Source organism: Blennius ocellaris (assembly GCF_963422515.1).
Source record: "Blennius ocellaris genome assembly, chromosome: 4".
Taxonomy (NCBI): Eukaryota; Metazoa; Chordata; class Actinopteri; order Blenniiformes; family Blenniidae; genus Blennius; species Blennius ocellaris.
Window position 1 is genome coordinate 13,843,691 of NC_137653.1, and position 22,978 is coordinate 13,866,668.

Genomic DNA, 22,978 nt, shown 5'->3' on the forward strand with positions numbered 1-22,978 from the left:
GTAATCTTTTCTCTGTGGATTGAGATTCCAACGTTGTGTTGCTCTGCCAGCGACATGAATGTTTGCTTATCGGCCTGTACATGGGGGACCGCGCAATATACGTACATAGAAGCTGGAGAGAAAAATAGTTTGTCCATGTTTGGATTCATAAGAGTTTTGTGCGTAATTCTCCTTGAATCACATCATCAACTGTCACAACCCTGGACAGCTGTGCTCAGAAGATCATCTTGTCATGAATACTTAATCTTGGCTTTAAGATTAAGTCGGTCTGCCTCCATCCAGCCAGCTCAGTTTGTTGTGTGTGGAATATTTCCACATGTTGGATTTTCCACTGCAGGAAATGCTTCGGTAGCTGCGGTGTCACAAGAAAGAAGAAGGAAGCTACCATACTTACCAGAGAAGAGGGTTCAATTACTAATTGCTCAGTATCCGAGGCTGTTTTTATCTACCGGTACATGTTTCCCTCTCAGCTTGCTGGTGGATGCAAATAGACAAATGGCTTTACACATATGAGTTTATTGTCATGTGAGAAACTTTGAAAAACACTGGAGCACACGAGGATGTAATTATTTTCAGTTGTTTTTCTTTTTTTTTCTTTTATCCTATTGGTTGGATAATGGTTGTCCGCTGTGATTTATAGATTGGGATTTGTTTTGTTTGTTGTTACGAAACCAAAATATTGGACTCCTTCTGGGGAATCGTCTTGAGGGAGGATGGATGAATTCAACTAGTCTGTCCATCAATCCGTCTTGTGTACCGACTCTATCCAAGTTAGGGCCAAGGGGAAACAGAGCCTATCCCACAGAGTCACACATCAACAGACACTTTTATCATTTAATAACCGTTCATCTGAATCTTTGCTGAGCGGCAAGATCAATAGAAAACCTTCACATGAATTCCCCGAGCCTGAAACCATACTGGGGCAATCTTGAGGCAAGAGTCACAGTCGATTTGATAGTTGAGAACATCATTTCACACACAATTCTGGGCCTTGTGGTGACACCGCAAGGAAAGTGAGAGATTCACAAAAGTCGCCCATTGACCAATCAGATTACAGACATTGTTCTTAATGGAGTTACATTACTAGATGAAACTGATAGAGGGAGAAGGGAAGAGAGGGAGAGAGGTGGGACCGGGCCACGGATGCTTAATGCAGTGTGTTGGAGACCATGCCTCCCTCTTCACAGCTCCTCCCCTTCACTGCCTCTCTGTCGCTCCCCCACTACTTTTGGTCCGACTCATAATCTCTGCCCACTGTCGCCACAGAGTCAGACACATAGAGGGGCTCAGGACAGAAGGTCTGGACTGTCTGTCTGCTTTTCCTGCTGTTTGCCGTCAAATTATGGGATAGTGACAGCTTTCGCCACTCAGGGGTCTCTGCATGGGCTTTTGGAGGATGTCTATGGAGCTCGCTGCACACTTTTCCACTCATCACATTGGGGAATGCCACAGGAATCATGTATCCTTGTGGTTGAATGTTTGAGTCCAGCACTATGCCCGCCTCTGATGCTCTTCAGTCTCGCAGCACAAGTGGATCACCATGAGAGGAGGTCGGCACCAGCGAGGTTGTGGGTGTCAGCACCTGTTCAGAAAACTGCTCGGTAAATGTGGCTGCTGCTTTGTCCGAGTCAGAGGTACGTGGATGCTCTGCTCATTTAATGGAACCTCATTTATACTGTCCTTGTAATTCAGTCCATGTGCAATTTTAAGGACTTAGTTATTTTCTTCCGACATATGAGAAGCTGCAGAAACCTGGGTTTTGTACTTTTATTGTATTGGTTGCAGTATTAGTAGATCATTTCTATTTAGACTGATTTTGTTTCCAAACTACAACATATGATGCAATGAAAGGATCTTTAGAAATGTTTACAGTTATGCCAAATACCTGTAAAAGTAAAAATGAGGCTGCATGCAGTCTTTCAAGCCTACAGGAGAGAGCGCTGTTCTGATTAAATCTATTGAGAGCATCCAAACAGAGGTGCCCTTCACCCTCTGCTAACAAGAATCATGATAAAAGTTGAGATTGAAACTACTTTTATTAGATTTTTTTTCCTCCACCTTCTCTACTGTTTCAAGATTTGTTCAAACATTATTGTGGGAGTTCATGACTGGACATTAAATTTGATTAACAGAAAAGTCAGGAAAAAGAAAAATCTCAGAATTGGAGTTGAGACTGTGGCATAAAACAATGATAATGTGTTGGTGGTAGCCGTTGCTGGTAAAACGTGTTCTGAAATATGATTGCACGAGCACAGAGCACACATCCTTTAGGCTTGATTTATACTTGAATGCAGTATTTTCTCTTGCGGTATTGCATGTCACACAAGAGCACAGATATAGATGCATACAGTAACAGACTCCATTTTTATAGTTTGACAATGTAGGCTCTGTAAAGGCTCAGATTTTGAGGCCATATGATTTGTGTTGGTTTATTAATGTAATTTCAGAATTGTAGTGAAGCTTGACCAGAAAAATAAACAACCATAAACATAAAAAATGGCTTATTATTCAGTACAGTAGGGGCAGACAGAAAGTGAGAGATGGAGTCACATCTGGATTCAAGAGGCTCTGAACACTGATCTCTGAATCATGGAAATCAGTCAATGAGTCACTGTCCACATAATATTTTTTCCTTAGAGACTTTGTTTAAAACAGTCACACGACACCTCACACACAGACACACTGTTAATCTTTAGTTTGGGTTTCCAGAAATAGAGAAGCATAATTTATCACACAAAACAAAATGTTGCGAAAAACGAAAGTTGGATAACAGTAATGTTACATCAATATCATTCACATATTTTCTCTTTTTAAATCAAAGTCATCTGGTCTGTTTTTACAGCTTTTCCTAACACAGTTTTTGTAGTTTTCTTTGTCTCCGTAAAACGACGTTAGGTTAATTCACTTTTGATATTCAGATAGCAGCAATTCATGTATACAATACACACTATCACAATTTAAACTAATTGTACTGCCTTTTAATCTGCTCAAACAAAATACACATGTCAAGCTATAGTTTGAAGAAAAAGTTGAACATTTGCACGTAATGGTTGTGGGATATGTTTTTGTTCCTATGGGACATATGCAATCAAAAATTTTGCATTTTAGCTGTGAAAGTTGCTTTGCAATAATTTGGATAGTATGCAGTCCGGCTCTTGTTAAAGATATTTGTGCTGTACTTTGTCTTTTGAGGAGACTTTTCTGGCCATGTCTGTCGCTGTTGAACAATCAAAGATCAGGCACTACAAGTACATTTCTTTAAGGCAACTATTCATCTTCTATTTACAGATTTGACCAATTCGGTGTTGTGGCGTTTGACGTAAATTTCTGCTGACTATGCGCAAAGGCAGAGTGCACCCCGCAAACACAGTGAGACAGACGGTCACACATTCATGCCCATTGGAATTACTAGTTAACCTCAAACACATGTCTTTTGACTGTAGGTTGGAAACCAAAGTACAAACACAAACCGCTTGGTTAAACAACTATTTCTGTACCACAGTGAGGTCACTTACTATACAAAGTGGTTTTCCACACTTAAACCAAATTGCAGCTACCTATGATGTTATTTGGCGTGCCTATTTCTTGAAATTTCAGCCGTTATGGCAACATTTACATTGCGATGTCTTGCGCTCCACCGTGGGTTTAGGTAATCCCCCCCCCCCATTGCAATTAAATAGAAACAACTCAGTTAGTCCATTGTGTAGGCCTTGTTCAGGAGTTTGTGTTTATCTACTACAAATGTATGTGATCGTCAACCTCTAATCCACTTAGGGTAATAATTTTATGAATGTAGGAATAATCAACCATCATAATGTTGATACATGCAGTCGAACAAAGACTAAATATGCAGGACAAATAATAAAGAAGTTTAGAAAGAGTCCTGCACACCAGTCCAGAGTTTCAATGTTTACATTTTGTTTACAGTACAAACTGTCACAACTGTTAACTTGAGTTCAATGGGAGGTGTGTAGATTACTGTTGAATTGCAAATAAATTGCTTCTCGGTTAAGTACTTTCAAGAGTTTTTCATTAACAACCACTTTCGGCTGTTCTTCATCCACATGTTTGACTTGGCCTAAGTTTTATGCCGGATGCCCTTCCTGACACAACCCTCAGTGGGATTCAAATCTCAATGTTCCAGTCACAAGCTCGCTGCTCCAACCTCTGGGCCACTGCTGCTGCTTTCCGCATAGCTTTTAACACATCGCGACAATCAAAAGCTGATTTCAGGAATGTTTATTAAAGTATGGAACTTGCCTATCTTTGATGTTTATCTCCCCTCAAAGTTACGAACTAAAGAAGAAGGCCAGCTGTATTTTAAATCACCCCACCCACTCTGGAACTCACCTCCCTATTGCTTTCTGAGACAAAGGCTTTTAAAAACATTAACAATTATAGTAACAAGGAAAGCTCTTGGAAAAAATTAAAACAAACACACACAGTCCTCACAAAGCTATATTTGTAAAACTGATTTTCAGTGTTTAGTTATTGTTAAATATTTAGATGTCGAACATTTTGTAGCTGTTTATGATTTAATTTTATTCTATTCTTTGACTGCGGTGCTGCCAATCATTTTCCCTAATTCTGCACCACTGCTTCTGAGCGCACACGTACACACGCACACACGCACACACACGCACACACGCATGCACGCACAGACGTGTCCCACTGCTGCCCCTGACCCTTAAATCCTCTGTTGTTCCAGTTGTTGGGGGAGTGATTACTCTGCCGCACTGCTGTGACAAACACTGCAAATAGACATGTGAAATGTGAAAATGAAAACCGCCTCAAGTTGAGAGGCACTGCTTTCTCACCTTTGCTCGCAAAGCTTAATTGATCGAATCTGGCACTTTTCTTTTGGGATGTGCTTCCTCTTTATGACAGGATGTGAGTAGTGGTGTTATACAAAGTGTTTTTCACCTCTTAATACTAAAAGTCCCAACTTTTTTTTTGTTTGTTTTTTTTGTGGATTTGTACAGACATTTGTGGTATAAGAAAGGAATCACAATCAAAATAGCACTGATTCTTCTACATTAAAAAAAAAAGACTTAAAAGTCCTGCCAGCAGTCTCACAGTGTTCACTTGTATATCACTCTGACTCAGAAACTGCCATGACTAATAGATCATTATCCCACTATTATGTGTGAGGTCATCACTTCCAGTATGTGAGGAAATAAACAAGATGACTAACAAACACAAAAGGGTTCCTTTCCACAGGTCAACTCTACTGAACAAAAATATCAATACACCGCTTTTGCTCCCATTTTTTTAATGAGCTGAACTCAAACTTATAAGACCTTTTCTATGAACACTAAACACCTATTTCGCTCAAGTATTGTCGGAAGTCTTTGGTGTGACCACCATTCACTCAGCGCAACACATCTCTTTTGCATAGAGTTGATCAGGCTGTTGACTGTGGCCTGTGGGATGTTGGTCCACTCCTCCTCAATGTGTCAAGTTGCTGGATATTGACAGGAACTGGAACATGTTGTCGTATACGCGGATTCGGAGCGTCCCAAATGTGCTCAATGGATAGCACGTCTGGTGAGTATGCTAGCCCTGCAAGAACTGGAATGGTTCAGCTTCCAGGAATTGTGTCCACATCTTTGCAACATGGGGGCCGTGCTTTATTACGCTTCAACCTGAGGTGATGGTTGTAGATGAATGGTGCAACAACCTGAGGATCTCATCACAGTATCTCTGTGCATTCAGAATGCCATCAATAGAATGCAGCTGTGTTTGTTGTCTAGAACATACGCCTGCCTATACCACAATCCCACCGCCACCATGAGCCACTCCTTTCTCAACGTTGACATTAGCAAACCGCTCGCCCACATAACGCCATACACACTTGTCTGCCATCTGGCCTGTGCAGTGAAAACCGAGATTCATCCGTGAAGAGAACACCTCTCTAAAGTGCCAGACGCCATTGACTGTGAGCATTTCTCCACTCAAGTCAGTTACGACGACAGACCGCCGTCAGATCGATACCCAAATGACGACGAGAAGCATGCAGATGAGCTTCATGAAGACGGTTCCTGACCGTTTGTGCAGAAATTCTCTGGTGATGCAAACCGATTAACTGTGGTTATACGTGGTCTGCGATTGCGAGGCCGGTTGGTTGTGCTGCCAAATTGTCTGAAACTTTTTTGTTGACTGCTTATGGTCCAAAAATGTACATTCAATTGACGGGTAACGGCTCCCGTCTACATTTCTGCAGTCAGTATGCCAATTTCACGCTCCCTCAAAACTTGAGATGTCTGTGGCACTGTGCTGGGTGATAAAACTACACATTTCAGAGTGTTTTTTTTAGTGCAGCCACCCTAAGCCACTCCTGTGCAATAATCCTGTCTCATCAGCATCTTGGCAGGCCACACCTGTGAGGTGGATGGGTTATCTCAGCAAAGAAGAAGAACTAATGCCCATTTAGACATATTTGTGAATGGTATTTGAGAGAAATAGGCCTTTTGTGTTGATAGAAAAAGTCTCGGAATTACAGATATTTTATTTTTGACCACCAAAATCATATGGGGCATAAATGTCTGTGTATAAATGGAATATATTGCAGATGTTGATGTGTGTGGACAATCCACCACAGCCCGGCTCAATAACTTTTGCGAGACGGTGGAATAAAAATCGAAAGTTTGCAATTGTTGGATTCAAAATGAACAAGCTTCCCTTGCTACAAAGTGGATACAAGACCAAATGCTTTTCTTGGCTCCATCCTTACAGAAACTTGTAGACCAGAACATCTGAAGCCCAACAAGGAAGACTTTTCTCATTTGTATAATCTGTTTATAAACAGTAGTGTACACACAGACACTTTCAGATGTGTGTCTGTTATATCAGAGGTTAGATGAGAACATCAGCTGTCTGCAGATAAACTAGCAACACATGTTCAGTTGTAGACTGGAGGGGTTGGATGTTGTTGAAGGCCCTCGGGAGAAAATGGATGAGAGAGAGTGAGAGTGAGAGAAAGAGAGAGAGAGCGAGACTTTTTAGCTCTGCGTGAAGAATGGCAATAGTATTCTGTAATAAACACACACACACACACACACACACACACACACACACACACACACACACACACACACACACACACACACACACACACACACACACACACACACACACACACACACACACACACACACACACACACACACACACACACACACACACTGTGGCTCTCCTTTTGTTAGCTTGGTGATGAACTGGCTACGGTCCACCCTGTTTTTCATACCATGTAAGCTGATATCAGTAAATTCAATCAATCTGTATAAAAGATGGATGAATGTATTTTAAGCTATTACTCATTACAAAGATTAAAGTAGTTTATGGTAACAAAATATGAAACATGTAAGTAGTAACCTTTGCATTCCTGGTTCAGACTGTGCAGTACAAGTTGTTGGCAGCGTTCGAGCTGCCTGAGGTCAGTGCTGCAGTCGCAATTACAACTGGAGTCCGGCTTGTGACTAATGTTTGACTAACAAACTCTCTCTTTCCATTTCCAGTGTGTTGTCTGAGTCTGAGCTTGGGTTTCAGAGATAATCACACCCTTCTGACCCTCCTGATCCTAAATCCATCCATCAATCTGTTAGCTGAGAAACTGTGTTGTACAAAACCATTTCCAAAACTCATACAATGATGATCACAGGAAACACTTTTCCCATTCGAGATGTTTTAAGTGTAATATGTTAAGTATAAATCGTCAGTGTTCACATAAGGTTTGCACAAGGTAAAAAAAACAAACAAAAAAAACGTTTTGGTTATCTATACATGACAGGATGCATTAACAGCGTGCATGCTTGCATGCACCGGCTACACTCCCTGTGGCGGTCCAGCTGTTGCTCCCTGGGAAAAAGCATATTACATAAGTGTTTCAAACAAACATCACAAACCAAGCCATTCAGCTCAGCAGTAATCGGATGTCAAAGTGACCATCATGGACCATTAGAGGTCAGCCGAGAGAAAATATTGACGTACGTGCAGAAAAACCGGCAGAAAAGTATGAATTAGTATCATTTCAGCCATTATAGAGAGGATTGTTGTGGAGCCTGACCTTAGTCATCATGAAATCCAGCAGGCCAGATATCACTCTCTGCTTTGGGTTTAAGCCTATGTACATTGAAGTTTTCAAGATTTAGTTCTGTTGTATTTGGTCTTATTTAGATTATATTCTGAACTTGAACTAAATCTAATCTGAATCCCAAGTCTTTTTTTATCGATCATTTGTCGAGTCAGTTTAACCTTTTTATTTGGTGGCCTGGTTCGGTCAGAGCTCTTTAAAAGAGAGAAACTCGCTGAACCAACGAGTAAAATGGTCCAGTCGGGTCCTCGGTTGAGTCACAGTCTTTTCCAGTCTCCCTGTTGACTAAACAGGTACATAGGACGGCTTTGTCAATCATTAATAGCGACTCTCATCCTTTATGAGGCGAATTCGAGCTCGTCCCCTCTGGATGAAGGTTCCTGGTTCTACGGTGCAGGATGAAATGCTTTAAGAACAATTTGTTCCTGTTGCCATCATTGAACTGAATAAAACCCAGTGTTCATCGTATTTATTCTATTTACCTATTTTTAGCTCTATTTACTATCATGACTCTTCATTGAATGTTCTTATCCTGGTTAATGCTAGTGATTGCTTTTGATCTCTTCAAGGTTTTGTGTTTTTATTGTGGTTTCTCTTCATCTACTTTTGATCTTAATTATTTATTGGTGAATAGTGGAACATTATGACATGCAAGATAATCACAAAACCTGTAAAACAAGTCTCCCTATGGGTACCAATAAAGTACTCTCCACCTTGAGCAACAATTGATGGTGAAGTTCATCTGACATTTTATCATTAATTTTAGTGTCTTTACTTACTGACAGACGACACAAAGTAATTGTGAGATACAGTATTGAGTGTGAAGTAGTTGGTCCTGAGACTGTTTCTATCTTCATAAGATGACAGTTCTGGCTGGTGGTTGTTTGACTGTAGCCAAAATTAAAACCATGTTCATAACATCAGAAAACTACTCGAATGTAATCAATTTTCCCACATAAATACTTGGATACAATCACACTCTTGCCAAGTGTATTTCTAAAGTGGACAGTAGGTTGTGCCTTAAAATACTTATCTAAAATCTATAGGATGTATTATTATTCAAAATTTTTGAAAAAATATATTGACAATTGTAGTTTTTTGGGGGGTGAAAATGTCGTTTTTTGATACTGTTAAATATCCAGAGCTATCTTCTGATCAAATTGAGATGTTGGGTTGTTTTTTTACACTCTTGAGGCAATTGAAAGTACTACAAAAAAAAGTATTTCAGATATGCAAGAAAATGGTTCCACAAGGAATAAAAGACATTTGCCACAGGTTTAATTTTTTGGCTTAATTTTGAGACATTTGTTGATGCTGAAAATGGCAAATAATAGATTGTGATAAAACATTTTTTTTATTTACTACAGTTCCAGTCTGAACAACCCTGTTTAAATCGAATTACTGATGATGTGATGAATTTGGTTATACGGCATCATTTTGACCTAGGCAATACTGACTTATTAATAATATAACTCTTCCAATGAAATGGATCATAACCTCAAATGTTAGTCTCGCAGACCGGCTGCCACGACGGTACACACAGGGGATTTTTGTTGTCTTATTACAGCTGCGTTGCTTCAACTTCCTCTCATTTTCCGTCTCCCACAGTTTTATCTCTCAAATTCCTCATTGCTCTGGATTAATTGTTATTTCTCTACTTCCCCAAGCTGCTCAATTATTTGTTGTCAGCATGACTGATGATGCTAAGATTCATTTGGAAAATAATCAAATGGTTCATCAGTTCATCCCTCAGTTCATCCCCACCCCGCAAAGAAGTGGCAAGCAGACACAAACACACGTATCCGTCCTGTTTCCTCTCTTATCTCGGTCATTTCAATGAGTCGCCACACAATAAGGGTTTTTTATTTAACATAAGTCTTGAATTACATCCTCCTGCAAGACAGTTGATAAATGTATGCTGTCAATATCATGGACAATGAACTTTGTATTGTTGTATTTCGAGTGAATTCTGCCCGTCCTTTTTGAAATAAAAAGGGCACACAGATGAAGCAGGAAGAAAAAACACATTATTTAGCATTTTACTGTCAGTGTGGTGTCATGTTTAATGGCTGTTTGAGGCAGATTTGGCAAACGGCTGACCCAGATATTCCACTGGCTTCTTGAAAGCTTGTTATTATGATTACAGCTTACATAAATGTGCTGACAGGGAATAGTGGCTGCTGGAAAGAGTCCAAAATGACAAAATGGGGCTCCCGAAAGATTCCACTCTGCTCCGATCAGCAGACCCTAGTGAAATGTTAATGTTAGGGTGCTTGATTAAAACAGTGTGACTGAGGATTCGGTACCAGTTTCCATAGACCGTAGAAGTGAAGCTGGAAACGCGATCCAGCAGTGATGTATAAGGGTGTCCTCGCCAGGCTGGGATTTAGGTGCATTTTAGTGCACTCACTTTTGGTCCTGTAATTCAAAATCCACAAATTGAAGTTCTCGGATATTAAAGCCTTTATTTACAATCCATGATAATTCAGAAATATGTATGCTTGGTGAAACAAACGTGGTAGCTGAGATATATGAGCCCACATATTCACCACAAGTTTACTGTCTGCTCACCGCATGCGTTTACATTTTTGTTGCTGCTTATGTTGACCTTTTTTTTTTCTCTGCAAACATTTTTGGGATACCGAACAAAATGAACTACAAAAGAAAGGATCTTGCTTTGAAAGCAAAGGGTTCATTCATCCATCTACTCCCGCTTTGTAAAGAAATACAATCAACCCTTTCTAATTTATAAGAATAAATAAATCTAAATTGTCTTTTATTTTGTTATACCTGCCTAAAGCAGGTAGATGAATACATGCTGTGTTCTGTGTGATGACACCTGATTCACATAGTTGACCTCATTTCCAGCATGAATTACAGAAAAACAAGGTAAACTACTTATCACAATGAAGAGATTTGTTTCATCAGTGCAAATAAGCAACTATCAAGTTAAATTTATAACTTTGATCAGTCCCACGTTTTTGTTTACCCATTTGTCTTCAGAACTGCATTCATTTTTCGTGGCCCCGATTCAAAGGTGTTAAAATGACAACAAAATTATGAGAATTTTCATGTGAAACCCAATACTGAAGAGGCTCAGCTGCTTTGACATTATGTGATTGTGAAGATGATTTTCCATCAAATAAGTCAAATGATCATTTTTAAGAAGCCAGTTTGAGAGCAATGTGACGATATGGATCAGAGCATGCAATCAATCGTCTGCTTATAGAGGCTTGGAGATGATCCTGCCATTTGGTTGGCTGACTGGATAGATGAATAACAAGCAGTTAAAAAGAACTATCAATAGTTATAAATAAGGATATTTTACTTAGTTGCATTCTTCCACACAGTCTTTCTGTAGTTTAATGTGTGCACATCTTTAAAATGTCTTTCTATATAAGCATCCTGATGAGATCAGTTTTTGTATTTAAGACAATTTAAGGATCATTTCTACAGTAGCTACAGCAACTTGTGTTACAGTTCGAGCCCAACACAGGAAATGGAACAACATTTTTGTTCAGAAATCTGTCTGCAACATCTGACCTCAGAGGCTATACCCCACAATTAGCTGTTGTACTTTATCCAAATCCTTTACCCCCTCCTCTCTCTCTCTCTCTGCAGCTGAATCTTACTCTGTGGCGGGCAGTGACGGCAACATTGGTCCTTCAGTGGGCTCTGTGCCCCACCAGCCCTCAGGCAGCTCCAGCCCCTGCTCGCACTCCCCGTCTGGCGGACCGCGGCATCCTGTCAGCACCCTGAAGAAATGGCTCACCAATCCCGTCCGCAAGCTGAGCTCTGATGCCAGAGGTGGAACAGGGAAAACCGAGAAGCAGATGTCCAGGTCAGACGAGAGGCGACCGTCCTTGCTGGTTTCCCACAGTGAGGCTCAGCAGAAGCCTGTGGGGCCACACAACAGCTACACCATCCTCCCCTCTGGAGACACGGTGAGGCTTTAAGATGAGCTTAATTGACATTCTTGAGCAAACACATTTAATTAAGTAAGTCCTAATGGCAGTTTGTGCCTGTGTACAGGAGTGGAACGTTGAGCCGTTGGGTCAAGAAACTCTTTCACAGCCATCCTGCCAGAGCTGCTTATCAGATTTTCAGCAAGGCAGAGACACACAAAATCTGGTAACTCTTTTTTCTATTCTATTCTATTCTATTCTATTCTATTCTATTCTATTCTATTCTATTCTATTCTACGCTACTCTACTCTATTCTATTCTATTCTATTCTATTCTATTCTATTCTATTCTATTCTATTCTATTCTATTCTGTGTTGCATTAGCGCCCACTGATAACACCCACTGTTGGTGAATTGTGTGTTGTTCAACACAGGTGGTCAAACACTCACAATGCATTCATATCAGTTCGAGCCAAAATTAGATACAAAAGAACCCAAAACATTTAGTTTCTCCGGGCGTAAGTCTGATTCGTTTTAGTGTTTCTACTTAACTTTCTAAGATGCACAGAAACATTTGGAGACAGATGTAAAACCCTCATAGTTTTATGTATGTTGTACTATCATGTGTGTCATTTGTCGTTCAAATAATGCCATCCCTGGAGTAGATACAAGAACGCGTCCCTCCACAGTTGGTTTGGGAGTATTAGCATAAGTAAAGGCTCTGATTTGCTCATATCATTTGACTTGCATTAGTTGTGCCACATGGGAGCATTTTCTCATATAAATTCTTCTCCCAACACTGTCGTCTTTGAAAGGGAGCCGGGTGGAGTCAATGCTTGGGGCTTTTGTAGACAACATCTGGAAGTAATCAACTATCCAGGCTGTATTTAACAGGCTGAAACAGGGTCAGGGTTTGGGGGGGGTGAGGAGAGCATGCCAAAATTAGAAGAAGGGGCCTAAAAAAGACAAGGTGCGAAACAGGCCTGTGGAAGTTGGACAGCCCTCTGGCATTGATAGAGTCAAGTTTCATTTGCTTTACATAAGGAATGAGAGGGATTTTATGTGATTAAAATATTCCTTCCACCCATAAAGTTCATTGTTTTGGTTGATGAATGACTGTCCTCATTTTCAGTCTGTTACAGGCCATATTCCACCTGCAGCTTATTATTTATTTTCACTCTTTAACCCTTCAGTCTTATGCTGCCCAGATCAAGGGAAACTGTCTCAGGGTTTCCTTTAAAGGAATAGTTTGTAAAATATATATTTTTAGCTGAATGTTAAATGAAAAGATTAATGTCATTCTTGTGTCTTCATAGTAAATAGGAATGTACAGCCAGCAGCGTGTTATCTTTCCAGAGGTCATAAATCCTCCTTCCAGCATCTACAACTCGCTAATTAACATAATATATCTTCATTTACATATACAGACGTGCGAAGGCATGACTCCTCATAGACTTCCTCCACATCATTTCTTAAAACGGCACATTTCACAACTTCATTTAGGATTTATAGTTGTAAGTCCATTTCTCAGGTGTTAATGGTTAGGGTTTCCAGTCTGGGTTTCTGTTTCCTCCAGGTTTTCATCTTTTATGGTAAATTGTGCTAGTGTCGCTTCCTCTAAACATTTCATTCAGTGGTCTGCCCCTCGATATGCGAAGTGGTTCTCTCAGTCTTTGTCTGAATGTTGAGAATTTATCGGACACACAAAAGTAGACCTGCCGAGAAGATGAGGTCTGAGTCATCCCTCAGATTGTTTTCAAAGGCAAGGTGTCTGCCATGTGAGAACGTGAACAGCCAGCTCAGAGAAAGACAAGAGAGCAAAAAGAAAGATAAACAGAGAGTGCATATTTGACCTACAAATATGCACAGATTTTACAGAAGGATTAAGGATCTGGAGCAGCGAGGCAGAGGACAAAATGTGTGGAGTCCACAGTATGTAGAGAGGATTACTGTCAAATTCACATTAGATTACAGAGGTTTCGGGACTGATGTTTTTTATATAACGTCTTTCCACGCAGGGGTCAGTTACCCTGATTTCTATTACAGTACTTAACTTTACAAACTTATTAGCAACCTTCGTCTTAGTTCAACAGTTCCTGCAGCAACATAGAGGAAACAAATGGTTACTTGTTAACTGATGATTTGTTACCATGGAAATGAGCTCATTGGGGTACAAGATGCTATAAATCAGGGATGAGCAACTTCGACTAATGTGAGGATAGATAGATAGATAGATAGATAGATCTAAATGAGAAAAGAAGACTAAAGTAAAAAAAACTATTCTCAAAATGAGAAAAGATGAGAGAATGATGAGATGAGAGAAAACAAGCTGCAGCAGGTAGATAACTGCATCATCAATCTCACCTGAGGTTGACAGGTGACCTGCAGAGGGTTCAGACCTTAGGTCTTTGTTGGTCCAGAATCAGTTTATCCTTGGACTATGAACTAGAACTGCACCAAGTGACAGAGAGCAAAGTGACAGTTGCCCCACAGCGCCCCCTTAAGCTCTGCCCCTGCAATTGATGCAGAACTGTATGGAAATATTCTGATGACTTAAAAATATAGTACCTTCGCGCCAATAAAAAGTGCTCCGTACTCATTACATGTCGCACTGAAGTAACATTCAGATTTATTAAAATGTACTTTGAGAACAACAAATATGTACTTTTTTCTGCAGATATCACTGTAAGGTCAAGTATAAGGGGTCGTAAGATATAAACCATTTATCGTTATTCTGTTGTTTTTCATGAAATGTGTAACAACTAACAAAACATTAAGTTGCTGAGATGCTTCAGTAACACAACCAACAAAGACAACCACAACACAATGTTCTTCTCAGTCACTGCTGCTTTTCACAGCTTCACAAATGTCACATAGTTTATTGGAATACCTAGAATATTCTGTGTTGTCTTGTGTGTTTGCAGAGTGAAAAATCCAGCATTAACACTCTGCACGGCGATGACAGCTGTATTGTGACTGATGACTCGGGCAGCCAATGGTCGGCTGCGGTGGACAGTGAAGAAGAGAGAAGCATCGCTTTAGAGAAGAGCATGTAGGTGTCAAGCTCTGCATTCACTCTTTATAGGACAAGGAACCACATTTGGCTTCACCAAGATATAAAACTGTTAACTATTTCTGAGATTGTGTAGTCTTTGGGATGGGGCAGTTTCTCTCAGACTGTGTTACAAAGTTTGAATGTTTGTCAGATACATTCAACATATAAAATGAGGGAATTACAATGTTGTTGATATAAAAAAAATGCATTAAGTGCTCCCTCAGATGGTTTAGCTTTTTTGTTTGCGGCCAAGTATTGGTGGTATATTATCAACTATATTATGACCTGATGAAGAAATGTGGAGAAGGGGCAAAGAGTCATCCAGGACATATGACCAGGTTGATCTATATTCAGTTTGCTTTGACATGGATGAATGAGAATATGCATGGAATATATCTTAGTATATTTATTTTGAGTTTGTATTTAAAAGAAGGGGTTGAAAAGAGGTTCAACAACTTGTACATTTTTACATTCTTGCATTAAGATCATGAGTAAAATTAAACAATAACCCACATCTTGTACAAAATAAGTAACTCCCTCTTAAATTTGAATGTTGCATATATTTGAAGTGAAAACTTTTTTCCACAATATGAAAAAAACAAATGCATTAGAATTTTTTTTCAAACTCAAAGCACCACAACAGAAATAGACTTTGTTTCTCTTTCTTGAAGTTTCACTATCTGACTGTTTTTCTTCTGGCATCAATTCTCAGCATCAGAAGGAAAGGAAGTTGTGTTTTTTTGGGGAAAAACAGACTTTCAACTTGCTCCATGTTGCTGGGTATGTTTTTATTCGGTAGCAGAAGAATGGACTGACAAAATGACAACTTAATCACAAAGAACCTGAATATTACTTAGCTATATGGATTCCAACTTTATTCAGCTTTAGTTTTGGCTTCAGGTCAGAATAGAAGCATTGATCATCTTGCAGAACTCTCATCAATTAGGGGAAAAGCATCTCCTGGAAATGTTCCACAGTTTCTGTAACAAGAGGGAAGCTTGTTATTTTTTCACCCTGAAATGTGAATATTTTCTCTTTTGTGTCTAATTGTCTATTATTTTCTCTCTCTGCCAGATATGTGATGACAGAGCTGATAGAAACAGAAAGATTGTATGTTGAAGATCTTGGACTCATAGTTCAGGTGTGTTTCACTTCAAATGAGCCACATTTCTGCAAGTTGAATTATAAAATAAATAAATGATTGTTTCCCATTAGAAATGATCCGTCCATGATGTGATGAGTTTGGTTCATGTTTGCACAGGGTTACATGACCACTATGACCAATGAGGGAGTTCCAGAAGACCTGAGGGGAAAGGACAGGATTGTGTTTGGAAACATACATCAGATTTATGATTGGCACAAGGAGTGAGTCACAGACGTCTCCAATACATTTCTTTCCCAGCCGGTTCCTATGAAGTTAACTGATAGTTTCTCCTTATTTCCTTCTGAATTCCTCATGTTTCTTAAAGGTCTGCATGTGTCACACCCCCTGTGGCTGTTTGTTTCCTGCCTCTCGGGGCGTATGTGTGAGCAAATGTTTCCCCTCGACTGGATGACTCTCTCTGCATGACCTTCTCTGCTCTGTGTCACGCAGTTATTTCCTGGGAGAGCTGGAGAAATGTGTGGGTGATCCAGACACCCTGGCCCAGCTATTCATCAAACATGTGAGTCGAAAGGTCACCAAAGTAACAAGTGTTGATGAGATGTTTCTTTTTTGATTCTGCGTGTTTTCATTTTGGCTGAAGGTTCAGTCAGCTCAGCTCCCAGTGGCGAAAAGGCCCCACGCAGAAATGTTTCTGTAGATCTGTCATGTGCAGGTGTCGCCGCAGAATGAAAGCTCTTGTAATCACGCTAAAACGCTCTCGGCGCCAGCAATCAGCGTTAAAGACGCTCGGCAGAGAACATGCTGTGAGAATGAATTGCATTTGCAGCTCTCAGGGTAAATAGTGTTCATCCAAAACAGCTGATAAATCGTGAGGTTTTATTTATTTATTTTGGGAACCCCGATCATGTTAATCCCGTGCTGTAAATGAATGAAGTATGCACATGCTTTTAGTCAGTGCCATGCAGTTTAATCTCAGTTCTTTCACAGGTAGAAAAGTTAACGAAAACGAGCAAAATCTACTTGATGAGATACTTTTTTTTTTCTTTCAGCTCAGCATCTCTATCCTTCTCCCATCAGCATAATGTGGCATGACAAAGAAAACCCTTCTCTCACTGGAACTATTCAATAACAGCAATTCCCGACATTCAATTAAAGAGAACAAAAACAGTGGTGGGCAACAGGACGGCGATACAAACTAAGATCAGGATCTGAAAGTGGCTCAGTGATTTAAATCAGCCTACCGTATTTAAAGGTGCAGGATGTAATATTTTCAATCTAAAACTTTAAGCAGTAAGCTAATAAAATCAAACCACAGTCATGATGTCATTCCATCGATGTTTACGTTTTGCTCACGGTTGGAACAAGCCTATATCGATTGTAAAGAAGAGAACATTTGGCAGAGATGCTTGAGTGGTGCATGATGTGCACTGAAAGCTGGAAATAAAATTATGTTATGTAACAAAACAATATCTCTCTATAACCACATGCAGATACTGAGCATGCTTTATCATGCCTGAAATAATCCTTCTTTGATAACCAATGGTACCAAAATAATTTAAAAAGCTCAGGAATTAAATACTGATAGAAATGACTCCTCCACTATGGAAAATCTAGAACCAACAACAAAATAGCTGCTCTCTTGTCCAATCTTTTATGTGTCAAGTAAATAAATATAAAATGATGTTTTGTATGACTTTGGTTTCCCAAAAGAATTTGACTCTAACAAAATACCTTTTACTATTTTCTGTGCTATAATGTTTTCAATAGAACAGAAGTCTCACCTAGATACTAGTGTACCTATCTAAGAATAGCATTGTGAGCTCTGAGGCCTGCGGGACACTCGCATCGGGGTTTTATGCTCTTTTTACTGCTCATCTGACCCAACTGAGATCAAATGAGGCTGCATGTTGTCCCTCACCTAAAATTAATTTGACATCTGTGCATCACTGTCGCACCATAGACCTAAAACCACAATGTAATACTTAAATACTTACAAACCGTGTTGCATTCTATATTTTGGAGGCCGGTTAGGTCTCACAAATGTGGTGTATTTTTAGTTTTTCAGCCCCAACAAAGTGAGAAATAACTACAATAACCTTCTACTGACCTCAATGTAACTCAAAACACGTTTCAGTCCCGACACTCGTAATAAACGCAAGGCCAGTGTTTGAAGCAATGTTTCATTGGAGCTTTGTCCTTGTCCGTCCACCTCACAGGAGCGACGTCTTCACATGTATGTGGTTTACTGTCAGAACAAACCCAAGTCAGAGCACATCGTCTCCGAGTACATCGAGACCTACTTTGAGGTGAGACTCAAATGTGATCACTTCTCTGTCATTGTGGTTTGGTTTTTCTTCACCCACGACCACCCAGACGGTGCTACGACGCTTTTCTGACTGTTTATCGCGATCACTGAAGCCTTTTTATGTCCCGACAGGATATCAGGCAGCAGCTGGGTCATCGGCTGCAGCTCAATGATCTACTTATCAAACCTGTTCAGAGGATCATGAAGTATCAGCTTCTACTGAAGGTGTGTTGTTTGAAATGATTGTGTATTCCTGTGTTAATATGACACATTTAATATGCACACGATAATCAAAATGAACTAAAAACTGATATAGAAGCAATAAATTAATGTCTCATTGACAACCAGAATGACGAGGCTTTGTGGTCTAAAATAACACATTTAATGGCACCAATTTGTGATCAATGCATTTGACTTTTTTTTAAACCATGTTTTCACTTTGGTAAGCCTTTTCTTAATTTACAGTGTGAATCAACCAAACACAGCATGTTTGTCTGAAATTCTCCATCACCTACCAGTCATTTTGCAGTTAGAAGTTTTTTTTGCATTGGCACCATCCAGCCCCTGTGGAGTAAGAGTCTCTCAGCTCAGCGAAAACAATCTGATTTTTGAGTGCTGCCACTGATTTATCTTGACAATCCACCAACACAGCTTTTATTGATGCCATGACATATCCTTTATTTATCTGCCTTTGTGTGAAAATACAATCGGATTTAAGAAGAGAGTCCCCCTTAAACTAGAATCATTTTACTTTCTTTTCAAAAGTGAATTATAATTCCGATTGTCTTTCTGACTGACTCCTCAGGACTTCCTGAAATACTACAGCAAAGCTGGCAGGGACATTGAGGAGCTGCAGGTGAGAACTCTCTTTCAGATCATATCCTTACAAAATCGTTTTGCCCTAAATCCTGATTGGTTGTTTTTGAATGTGATTTTTGTGTATCAGAGGGCTGTGGAGGTGATGTGTTTTGTGCCAAAACGCTGTAACGACATGATGAATGTTGGAAGGCTTCAAGGGTTTGAGGTGACGTTCTGACCCTTTCGACATATTAATAGTACACTTTTTTTTCCAGGATGTTTTTTTTTTTTTTTTTTAAACAGTCTTTGTGACCATTTCAGGGGAAAATCACAGCTCAGGGGAAACTTCTCCAGCAGGACACTTTCTCCGTCAGCGAGCAGGAAAGCGGTTTGCTGTCCAGAGCGAGGGAGAGGCGGGTCTTCCTGTTTGAGCAGCTGGTCATCTTCAGTGAGCCAATCGACAAAAAGAAAGGCTTCTCTTTACCAGGCTACATATTTAAAAACAGCATCAAGGTAAAGGCAAAGCTGTCTTTTCCTGCGAGTTTTTGCTTTGGTCATTTTCTTCTCAAACACTTGGTGCTCTGCAGGTCAGCTGTCTGGGTGTGGAGGAACATTCAGGGGAGGATCCATGCTGCCTCGTTCTGACCTCCCGGGGCACCGATGGCAGCGTGACACGCTTTATCATGTACGCGTCATCTCCAGAAATACAACAAGCTTGGCACAGCGATGTCGTCCAAATCTTAGACACTCAGAGGAACTTCCTCAACGGTGCCAGCTCAATTTATTGTGAAAATAATCTCAGATTCTGTCATCTGGCTGCACCAGACTAACGCACCGTATCGTTCTGACCACTTGCAGCGCTTCAGTCCCCGATAGAGTACCAACGCAAGGAAGGCAAATCCAACAGCCTGGGCAGGACCGTGAAATCTCCGGACGCTCCGGCGTCTGGGTTTCGGCCTCACTCCTCGGCATCCATGGACAGATGTCAGCAGCCCTGCCTGCTTTCTTACAACAACTCCCTGCCCTCTCTGCATTCCTGCCAGCACCACTCGGCCTTGAAGGCGGTGCGTCGACGGCAACATTCAGAATCACCCGCCTGCACAAATGAGCATCTCGCTTTCTTGCGAATGATTGTTGACGTCGCCTTTCTTTTTGTTTTAAGGTTTCTAACCCAGGTGCAGTGACACTTGGCGGAGGGCATCGTCCACTTGCTTCTCTTCAGCAGCTCAGCTCGTGCTCCAAGGCGAGGTCCAACCATAGCACATCCAACGGCCTCCCGCCCTCCTGAAGCCAACACCGCCTGCAGGTTAGTTTGCTTCATGAGCGGACACCATCCCAAATATAAACCCAGGAAAATATGGAATCTTTTGTCATGTTCGTATGTTTCTTCAGAGCTGCTTTTCATGACATTTCTCTTCCTTTGTTTCTGTGGATACATGATGTTTTTTTAGCGGTCACGATTCTAAGACCATTGCATTATATAAAACACGTTTAGCTTCACTGTGCAGGGGTGTTGCTGTTTATAGGAACAAATTACATCAGTTGTTTTCTTGGTGTTCATGACCTGCATTAAAGAAAAGTACATTCCCTGGATTTGATTAAGGTTGGAGCTGTGTTCGACGGAGCTGTTATCTCTGTGTTTGTTGTCCTGTTTACTGCTGTTAAGGGGAAGCGATTCTATGGCTGCCATTGTCAAATATCCTGTTGCTGCCTCTGTGTGAATGTACAAACCTGGTCGACCTAACCTGTGGCCAGTGTCATATAGTCATCCAGCTTATGGAAAATCCTGCCGACCTGCCGTTTTATCTAATTCCCTCAGACTTCCACCGAGAGGAGGAAATGGTTTGATCGCAGCGTTCTTATTAAACGTGCTGAGCTGACCTCATTCCACAAAGTTGTCCTCGGACTCTCGGCTGGCTCAATGTGTTCCTTGTTCAGCAGCATTTCCATTGTGCTCTCCACGTATGAGTCACAGCAGGGTTCCAATGTACCTGAAATGAGCTTTTTCTTCAACCCTTGTCAGACTTTTTCCAGCAATAATGCTCTGGATACCATAACTTTATTTTTCTTTCAGGCACACAAAAAAGGTTTCAAACAGTTTTTGGTTAGACTAATTTTTAAATGTGTACTCAATGGTAACGAACAACTGTTGTTATTAGTCTAAATTTCATCATGGACAATCAACAGTTAGGTTGGATGCCTTTCTCGTTTCTGTGGGTCCGTCTCATAATGTCACTTTCTAATTACAACTGACTTTGGACTAATACCGTCCATTACAGGCCAGGCTCCGAGAAAGAAACAATCAAACATTTGCATTCACACTTACAGAATTTTAGAGTCATCTGTTAACCTCAAGTGCATATTAATAGACTGCAGAAGGAATCTGGAATATCCATGGAAAACCCACACTTGCACAGGGAAATATGCAGATTCCACAGAGAAGTACGATCTCAAACCAAGAAACATCTTGCTATGATTTGATAGAGCTGACTAATGCTCACTGTTGCATTTAGATTCGCCAGAAAATCGAGTCCTCCGTAAAGTGAACTATGTGAATTTGTGTTAAAACTAACAACTAACAACTAATTTATTGGTTGCCTCCTCCTAGGGTGTGCCTGGCAGTTCCCTGGCCATCGGGTTTGATGTGGATGAGACATATTCAGCAGTGAATAAGCGCCCAGACTGGCTGAAGCGAGAGCGAGCTGCAGGAATCTGAAAGGACTGTGAACTCACTTCACCTTTCTTGAGCTGCTGCAGGCCTCAGCTGAGACCGTTTGTTTCACTCCTACAGGGGCTGTCAAATTTATTTCAAGTGTAATGGTGATGCAGGCGAATCAGGATTCTTTCTTGTATAGTCACAGTGGATTGTGTTTATTTGAGTGTGTCTGTTAATATTCTGCATCTGCACACATACACAGATAATGAAATGTATAAAATATGGTTGAAATCACTCAGAGATTGTTCTGCTGTGCTACATTTGTATAAACATCTTACTTTTCCAGTGAAAACTCCTGAGTGGATATTTTTGTAACACATGATAAGTTGTACTTCATTCCCTCAGAGATGTCATAGCCCTCTATGCAGTCATGACTCTGTATCCTCCATCAAAACCTGTGTGATTGTGAATGTCGGTGTCATTCTAGGATCGGATGTCATGTGACCCGTGTGTATTTGTACATTTTCCTGAAGATTAGCAAACACACACGTTTTCCGTCTGGTGGGCTATTTTCACCCCTCCATTGTCAGTGATATCTGAACTCAGCACATTCGCACTGTCGGGCAGCGGATGAATCACAATCGAGCAGAAAGAGAAAAAAGGGAGCAAAAATAATACCGTTGTTCTCGTCAGTCATGGTCGCTTTGAATGTAAATAATTTTGTGTGGGATCATATCAGTGAAACAATCCTGGAACACACATAGAATTAAAGGCAAAAACTGTTCATAGGTTTGTTCTTATTTCTTAAAACTGTCTGTAAGTTGCAGCACAAAACATTGCATCACGCTTCCCTGTCAGCAATGTCTCATAAAGCATTTCTTCTTTGTCTCTTTCTCACTCTGTGTGTGTGTGTGTGTGTGTGTGTGTGTGTGTGTGTGTGTGTGTGTGTGTGTGTGTGTGTGTGTGTGTGTCCGTCCTCATGAAGCTCAGTGGACCTTTTTTTGAGAATATTAGTCCCTGTGGGCTCAGTCCGATCATTAATCTGTCCATTTTCCCAGAGTAT

General features: G+C 40.5%; 1 protein-coding gene across 3 annotated transcripts; it reads left to right on the top strand.

The window, feature by feature from the left end:
* Positions 1–1,269: 1,269 nt before the first annotated feature.
* On the top strand, positions 1,270–22,763 carry arhgef25b (Rho guanine nucleotide exchange factor (GEF) 25b). Of its 3 annotated transcripts, XM_080495155.1 has the most exons (16): positions 1,270–1,634; positions 11,714–12,036; positions 12,125–12,223; positions 14,921–15,048; positions 16,126–16,192; positions 16,313–16,416; positions 16,646–16,715; positions 18,373–18,462; positions 18,594–18,686; positions 19,267–19,317; positions 19,408–19,485; positions 19,581–19,772; positions 19,847–20,027; positions 20,118–20,323; positions 20,422–20,565; positions 21,868–22,763. In XM_080495155.1, exons 1-15 carry the CDS (start codon positions 1,541–1,543, stop codon positions 20,545–20,547), a joined length of 1,902 nt encoding a protein of 633 aa, XP_080351281.1. In that variant the 5' UTR covers positions 1,270–1,540; the 3' UTR covers positions 20,548–20,565; positions 21,868–22,763. The 3 variants fall into 3 exon arrangements, with proteins under 3 accessions (XP_080351281.1, XP_080351282.1, XP_080351283.1); XM_080495156.1 differs by lacking the exon at positions 12,125–12,223; XM_080495157.1 differs by lacking the exon at positions 21,868–22,763 and having other exon boundaries at positions 19,847–19,944; positions 20,422–20,562.
* Positions 22,764–22,978: the final 215 nt, after the last annotated feature.

Excerpts from the sequence above, each read along its gene's own strand:
- arhgef25b (XM_080495155.1), top strand. The coding sequence starts at position 1,541 with ATGAGAGGAGGTCGGCACCAGCGAGGTTGTGGGTGTCAGCACCTGTTC. Across the intron at positions 1,635-11,713 it reads CTGCTTTGTCCGAGTCAGAG|CTGAATCTTACTCTGTGGCG; the intron begins GTACGTGGATGC and ends CTCTCTCTGCAG. Across the intron at positions 20,324-20,421 it reads ACCACTCGGCCTTGAAGGCG|GTTTCTAACCCAGGTGCAGT; the intron begins GTGCGTCGACGG and ends TTTTGTTTTAAG.